Genomic DNA, 8,072 nt, shown 5'->3' on the forward strand with positions numbered 1-8,072 from the left:
AGCAAGGATCTTTGCCATGACTTTAAAGAACGTTGTGTCGCTCTCCGAGTAACTCGTACGAGTAGAACAGACTACAGAGAGAGAGAGGGAGCTCTGCTAAAATCTCAGCAATTCCTCCCCATTTCCAGAAAACCCTAACCCTAATTACTCGATTCTGGTCTCCACACCCCGACATGGAACCCGAGGAATCACCGTCTCGCCCACTGATCGACGAGATCCACTCCAACGGCGACATCGGCGTCGACGAGCCGAGCCGTAGCAAAAGGCCAATTATAAGTAGCGGCGAGCAGCTCGACGTGGAAGCCTACGCAAGCCTCTACCAGGGGCGCACCAAGATCATGCGCCTCCTCTTCATCGCGGACCACTGCGAGGGCAACCCGGGAATGCGGCTGGAGGCCCTCCGAATGGCCTACGACGAGATCAAGAAGGGCGAGAATACCCAAATCTTTAGAGAAGTGGTGCAGAAGATTGACGGCAAGATCGGGCTCGACTATGTGATGGATTCCGTTTGGTGTGATATGGTTGACCGCAGGGCCGAACAGAAGAAGGAGAAACTCGAGAACGAGCTCAATGCGTATAGGGTATAATTCTGTTTCTTTGTGTGTATCTTTCTGTACATACTTATTTTTGTTCATGCGTGTACTTGTTTTTGTTTGGATGTGCTATAATTGGAGATTGACAGTTCAAGCAGGTCGTTTTATGCTGCTGAGTTTGAATTAGTGTTGGTAAAAATTAGTATTCTTTGTATATAGGGAATTTTTATTGTTTTCTGGAAAAAGCTCAAGGATTATAGAAACAAGTTGTCTAATTTAGCTTAGATTGATTTTGGATCTTGACATTGCAGACGTCTAGATGATAAAAGGAAAGAGAGGCAGTGCCTCTATGAACTAATCCAGATTTCACCCCAAAGTAGATGTTGCAGACACCCAAATTACCCATAGTTAAGTTTTGATTCCAAACGAATCAATTATTTATAAATATTAAGTAAATATCGTTAGATGCACATTGGACAATGGGGTCCAGATGGAGTATTTCATGTTGCAAAATCTGTGGATATTAATGTCTCTTCATGGTAGTTTTAGGTAACCCTTCGTTGCTAACGTTTACATTCTCTCTATATGAGATGTTGATACCCATGGACTAGTCTTCCTGTTATTTTCAAACATCATCATGTAAGATCTGTTTTCCGATCATTTCTTCTATTGTTCCATTGTATTCCTTTTCCTGATATTCATTCCTCCATTTACTTTCTGTGCAGACAAATTTGATCAAAGAAAGTATAAGAATGGGATACAATGATTTTGGAGATTTTTATTATGCTCACGGTGCTCTTGGGGATGCTTTTAAAAGTTATGTACGGACTCGTGATTATTGCACTACATCAAAACATATCATCCATATGTGTATGAGTGCAATTCTGGTCAGCATTGAGATGGGTCAATTCACTCACGTGACAAGCTATGTGAGTAAAGCTGAACAATCATCAGAGGCCCTTGACCCAATCACAGCCTCAAAACTACGTTGTGCTGCAGGATTGGCTCACTTAGAGGCTAAAAAATACAAGCTTGCTGCTCGTAAGGTTTGTTCGCTCATTTATTGTTTTGCTATTGACTTTCGATGGTACTTATTTTTCTTGAAGCTTTGAGCTTTAATAAAGAGCTTGCTGATATTGATAACCTTTCTGTATTTTTATCCATAACCCTTGGCTTGAAACTTCAATTATAATTGTTGATGCTATCATGCTTTAATTGATTTTTTGGAACTCGCTGTTAAAATTTTTGAAAAAAGCAGTCTGAACTTCAGACTTAGCAGATTTGATGATGATGACAATCGCTTTCACAATCTGTACTTGAGAAATATCGTGTTGATCTGAGGTAAGGGTGTTTGGTTAATGGTTAATCAATCAATCATTAACAGTTTATGGAGTTGTCATATTGTGGGATGGGTTGATTTAGTTTCGAAAGGGGCTTTGGGTGTTATTATTGTTATGTGGGATAGGAGGGTTGTGTAGATGATATATTATCATGTGGGAGAATTTATGTTGGCCTGTCGATTCAAGAGTGTGGATGATGGATTTGAATGGGCTTTTGGGGGGGTTTACGGTCCTAATGTGTATAATGTTAGGAGGAAATGGCAGGGGTTAACTGCTGTTGGGATGTTCCTTGGTGCTTTGGTGGGGATTTCAACATTACAAGGTATTTTAGTGAGCGAGTGGGGGATAATTATTTCTCTCGGGTCATGAATACTTTTTCAGATCTGATTTTTGAGCTGGATTTCATCAATTTACTGATGGTTGGTGAGGATTTTACGTGGTCCAATGGAAGAGCATGGTCTAGGCTGGACAGATTTCTGGTTTCGGCTTCTTGGGAAGTACTTTTTCCTGATTTGAGCCATAAAAGGTTACCGAGAATATGTTCTGACCATTATCCTATAATGTTGGAATGTGGAGGCATTATGAGAGGGCATAGGTACTTTAAATTTGCGAATATGTGGTTGGAGAATGAAGGTTTTGTGGATAGGGTGAGGTCATGGTGGTCTTCGTACTCTTTTTCTGGTACCCCGAGCTTTTTGATGGCTAGTAACCTTAAAGCTTTAAAACAATATTTGAAGAAGTGGAATGTGGAGGAGTTTGGGAATACGGAAAATAAGAGGAAACTTTTGATGCAACAATTGCAGAGTTTGGAGGAAAGGGAGCTGATGGGGGGGACATATCCGGTGAGGATTTGAAGAGGAAAAAAACGGTGGTGGATGAATTAGAAAAGATTACTTTAATGGAGGAAATCTTATGGAGGCACAAATCTCGGGTCCTTTGGCTAAAGGAAGGTGACAAGTGTTCGAAAATTTTTCATCGCATGGGGAATTGTCATCGAAGAAATAATGCGATTTGAGACTGCATGATGGTGATAACATCCTTTTAGATCAAGAGGTCATTAAAGATCATATTGTAAATTTTTATGAGAAGCTGTTTAGGGAAGAATACTCGTGGAGACCAAAGTTTGATGGATTGTTTTTTTACTCCATTGACAAGATTAGTGCAGATTGGTTAGAGAGAGCTTTTGAAGAGGATGAAGTTCTTGATGTGGTTAGAGGAATGGCAAGGGATAAGGCTCCGGGACCGGATGGTTTCTCAATGGCTTTCTTTCAAGCTTGTTGGGAAATAGTGTGGGATGATATTATGAAGGTTTTTCTTGAATTTTATACATTTATGAAATTTGAGAAAAGCTTCAATACTACATTTAAAGCTCTTATTCCCAAAAAGGTAGGGGCTGTGGAGATGCTGGATTTTCGGCTTATTAGTTTGGTGAATGGGGTATATAAGATCATTTCTACGGTGTTAGCTAATCGTATGAGTTTGGTGTTGGGAAAAATTATTTCGAAATCTCAAAGTGCTTTTGTAAGGGGGAGACAAATTCTTGATTCAGTCTTAGTTGCTAATGAATTTGTGGATAGCATAATCAAACTAAATGAATCTGGAATTTTGATCAAATTGGACATGGAAAAGGCATATGACCATATGACCATGTTTGTTGGGATTTCCTCTTGTACTTGGGAGATATGGTTTTGGAGAGAAATGGTGTATGTGGATCAAGCATTGCATTTTGACGGTGAGATTTTCTATTTTGGTGAATGTATGCCGGTAGAAGAAAGGTTCTTGTCGGGTTTTGAGGTGGGAAAGGAGGATTTTGGAATAGCATTAAGTTATCTCATCTTTGTTTTGCCGATGACACTTTAATTTTCTGTGAGCCTAATCTAGAATATCTTCGATCTTTGAGAGCATTGTTGTTATGTTTTGAAGTTGTCTCGGGCCTAAGGATTAATCTTAACAAGTCTGAAATTGTTCCAATGGGTGCAGTAGCCAATATTTCAGATTTGGCTAATATTTTGGAGTGTAAGATTTCTTTGTTGCCGCTGAAGTATCTTGGTCTTCTGTTGCATCCCTCTCATAAATCTGTTTCGATATGGGATGGGGTGATTGAGAAGATCAAGATAAGGTTGGCTGCATGGAAAAAGCTATACTTGTCTAAATGGGGATGAATTACTTTGATAAAGAGTACGCTGTCTAATCTTCCCACGTATTTTCTTTCATTTTTCCCTTTGCCAGTAGGGGTTGCAAAAAGAATTGAGAAAAGTTATCGCAACTTCTAATGAGATATAGGAGAGGAGAAAAAGTTTCATTTGGTTAGTTGGAACAAGGTTTGTCAACCAATTTCTTGTGGAGGATTGGGGGTGAGAAATTTGAGGATGTTTAACAAAGCACTTCTTGGGAAATGGCTTTGGAGATATCATGTAGAAGGATGTTTTATGGAAAAATGTTGTTGCTGTTAAATATGGGAGTGGGTGGGGGGATTGGTGTTCTAGTGAAGTTAGAGGAGCGTATGGGGTGAGCTTATGGAAGTTCATTAGGAAAGGTTGGGGGAGTTTTTGAAACATACTAAATTTAAGGTGGGGAAGGGAAGAAGATTCTGTTTTGGCATGATATTTGGTGTGGGGAATCAGCTCTCAAATCTGATTTTCCCTCTCTTTTTAGGATTGCAAGGGATTAAAATGCTGCTGTGGCAGATTTTTTCCAAAATACTGATAATAATATTCTCTGGAATGTTGATTTTATTAGAGAGGTAAATGACTGGGAAGTGAATGATGTTTCTGATTTTTTGGGAAGATTTTATAATTCAAAAGTGATGCAGAGAATAGAGGACAGTTTACTGTGGGACCATGCTGGAAATTTCAGGTTTTCAGTTATTTCTTTTTCTAAGGTGATGACTTGTCATTCTGGTTGTGCTTTCCCTTGGAAAACCATTTGGAGAGCCAAGGTTCCTACTAAGGTGGCATTTTTTAATTGGGTGGTTGCTCTAGGGAAAGTTTTTACCACGAATAACCTTAGAAAACGTGGTATGTGTGTTGCTAATTGGTGTGCCATGTGCAAGAAGGATGGTGAATCTATAAGTCATCTCTTTCTTCATTGTGAGGTGGCAAAGTCTTTATGGAATGAGGTTTTGAGTCGGACAGGTATATGTTGGGTGATGCCAAAGGAAGTTGTGGATCTTCTTGCATGTTGGAGAGGTTTTGAGGGAACGAAATGTGTAGCTGCCAGATGGAATATGATTCCTTTGTGTTTAATGTGGTGTCTTTGGTTGGAAAGGAATGAGAGATGTTTTGAAGACATAGTGTTCTTGGGGAGAACTTCGGAATTTTTTTTTTCTACTTTGTGTTTGTGGGCTAGGATTTTTGTAAGGAATGATGATAATGTACTGAATCTGTATTAGCCTTTTTCCTGCTTCTAGAGTGTAGTAGGTATTTTCTTTGTATACTTCTTGTTTGCTTGGGTTGTGCCTATTCTTGATAATAAAATCTCTTATTAATTATCAAAAAAAAGGTAAGGGGGGTTGGTGAAGAGAAATATCCTATAAAAGATGGGGGACAATCCATATATGAAGCCTTTGAGAACAGAAGATGGGGGAAAATGATTTGGGCTTTATATCATCCATACTCTATATTAAAATCAAGCACCACTTATAGTTTTCCTACGTAACTTATCAAACAAAAAACTTATAGTTTTCCTGCCTGTATGAATGTTCTACACCCTATAAAAAATTTAGTGCATGAAATTGGCTTTTGTTGATATTTTTCCCGTGTTTTCTTTCTCCTTGTTCAATAGGTGAGAAAACTGGATGATAGAGTAGACTACTTCTATTTTATGGTTACCTAGTCTAAGTCAGAATTTTCAATTAACTTGTTGCTCTAGATGATGGGCGTTCATTCCTTCTCTAAATGGCCCTGTTTTGGCTCATATGGTTAAAAAAATGCAAAGTGGATTGGGGTAGTTCTGGATTCTATTCGTGCGAATGGGAAAAATGGATGAAATAAAAAAGTAAGAGGAAATTTTCATTCATTCTATAGTTTGAATTCAATTGCTCTATCATTTTTTATGAAATGGTTTGTTCCTTTGCACTTTCTATCACTTTGTTTTTTATAACTTGTAAAATGTGTTCAAAATGATTGAGGTCACATATTATCTTTGTAAAGGATACTAGCAATGAAACTTCTTCTAGTATTTTTCATCACTGGGACATTTATATCATCGTATGTTTACAGTTCTTGGAAGCAGGTCCTGAATTGGGAAGTCACTACAACGAAGTCATTGCACCACAAGATGTTGCAACATATGGCGGACTTTGTGCACTTGCAAGTTTTGACAGGACAGAGTTGAAGGTATTTATTCAGTTTCTTCTTTTTCCTTCATTTGTTTTTCTCTGTTTCTCACCAACATCATAATGAAAGCTTGAGAGCTGCTTCTGATAAAAGCTTTCATCTCGCAGCACAAAGTCATAGACAATGATAACTTCCGGAATTTCTTAGAGTTAGTACCTGAAGTAAGGGAGCTTATCAGTGATTTCTACTCGAGGTATCTTAATACTTTTAGCCATATTAGAGAAAATGTAGAAAATATTAGAACAAAGAGTAGATAATTATCAGCCCAACCTATCTTGGCCCGTCCCCATTACTTGTGTATTTTTTTCAGGGGCCTCATTTAACAGAATCATTTCCCTTGTTATTGCAGCCATTATGCATCGTGCCTGGATTACCTTGGAAATCTCAAAGCAAATCTGTTGCTTGACATCCATTTGCATGACCATGTTGAGTCATTGTATGATCAAATCCGTAACAAAGCTCTCATTCAGTATACGCACCCATTTGTCTCAGTTGATTTGCGAATGATGGCTAATGCCTTCAAAACAAGCATTGCAGGGCTAGAGAAAGAACTTGAAGCATTGATTACAGACAACCAAATACAGGTTTGGTTTGCAGTGTTGTGCAGGAATTCTAGTTGTTGGTTGTAACTAACGGCAAAGGTCTGAAAATTGAAATTTGTATCTGTGGTGACCCAGCTTACCTGTTCTCACAATAAGGACAATATATACATGTAATTTATATAAAACCAATGTCAGCTGACCAAGTATAAGCGTTTGGATGCTAAGATGATCTAAGTTGATCTGTGAGTAGTAGTATTTTGTGGGTCCCATTGAGATATGTTTGAATGTAAATAGGTTGAAATATGTGTTTAAATGTATGAAGTAGGTTAAGATGGGTTTAACTTCTTTATGGGAAGTTAAAAAAGTAGTGGGTCCCATCAATAATTAGTTTGAGTCGGATTGAGGTGAGTGTGTGTTCCAAACATAGCCACTATTTAGAGAGTCCAGTCCGGATGTAGTGAAACCGATTTAGATTCAACCCTAATAAATATCAATCTTTTTAATCCTCTAGTTATCAAACATATCAGAAACCAATTCAAAACACAACCCTTCTAAATATAAGGTATTTAATGCTTTACTAATCAAACATATGGTTGTTCTGCAGGCTCGAATTGACTCGCACAACAAAATTCTGTATGCACGTCATGCAGATCAAAGAAATGCAACTTTCCAGCGAGTTTTACAGACAGGCAGTGAATTTGATCGGGATGTTCGGTCAATGCTGCTGAGAGCAAATCTTATTAAGCACGAATACAATCTTAGGGCATCAAGGAAACTTTGAATATCAATTTCAGCAGGGACAGTGGGCAGGACCAAGCTTTTTCTCCTTTTGGTATTGATATGCAATTGTGCTTGGTCCTTTAGAATGGCGAAGTGGGTTTCCAAAGACTCAAAACGAGATGGGGGCGGTTGCATGCATATTCAGCATTCAAGGATACAAAATTCTATGCAACAATTACCAAATATAAATGATTACTGTTCTGTATATGGCCAGATTTATCTCATTGGTTGCTGTCAATTCTCCATTTTAGCTTGGTTTCTTTTTCTCTGCTTTTGATTGGGATGTTTCCTGCTGTAAATGTGATAATCCTGATTCAACGTGCAAACTAAACCTGAAACCATTAGAGGATCCAAAAGCCTACTTTCTGGTATTATTTCTTGTATCTACCAAAATTTGTTTTTATGTTTAGAAATTATTTTTAATAGTGTTAAAATACTAACCCATCAACATTGAATTTTGCGCGGTAGGATACAATCTTATTAGACAAATGGATCAAGAAAAAGTTAAGAATAAGATTATTATCAAGCGAGTATTGGATG

At 38.1% G+C, this 8,072-nt stretch overlaps 1 protein-coding gene across 1 annotated transcript; it reads left to right on the forward strand.

The window, feature by feature from the left end:
- On the forward strand, positions 1 to 7,904 carry LOC108983336 (COP9 signalosome complex subunit 1-like). The gene is made up of 6 exons (XM_018954926.2): positions 1 to 581; positions 1,259 to 1,579; positions 6,094 to 6,210; positions 6,318 to 6,403; positions 6,560 to 6,794; positions 7,357 to 7,904. Exons 1-6 carry the CDS (start codon positions 174 to 176, stop codon positions 7,531 to 7,533), a joined length of 1,344 nt encoding a protein of 447 aa, XP_018810471.1. The 5' UTR covers positions 1 to 173; the 3' UTR covers positions 7,534 to 7,904.
- Positions 7,905 to 8,072: the final 168 nt, after the last annotated feature.

The sequence above is a fragment of the Juglans regia genome, chromosome 12 (genome assembly GCF_001411555.2).
Source record: "Juglans regia cultivar Chandler chromosome 12, Walnut 2.0, whole genome shotgun sequence".
Taxonomy (NCBI): domain Eukaryota; kingdom Viridiplantae; phylum Streptophyta; class Magnoliopsida; order Fagales; family Juglandaceae; genus Juglans; species Juglans regia.

What these genes read in the sequence shown, in the direction of transcription:
- LOC108983336 (XM_018954926.2), top strand. Translation starts at nt 174, where the DNA reads ATGGAACCCGAGGAATCACCGTCTCGCCCACTGATCGACGAGATCCAC. An exon ending in ACAAGCTTGCTGCTCGTAAG is followed by an intron (nt 1,580 to 6,093) that starts GTTTGTTCGCTC and finishes GTATGTTTACAG; the next exon opens with TTCTTGGAAGCAGGTCCTGA. An exon ending in ATCAGTGATTTCTACTCGAG is followed by an intron (nt 6,404 to 6,559) that starts GTATCTTAATAC and finishes TTGTTATTGCAG; the next exon opens with CCATTATGCATCGTGCCTGG.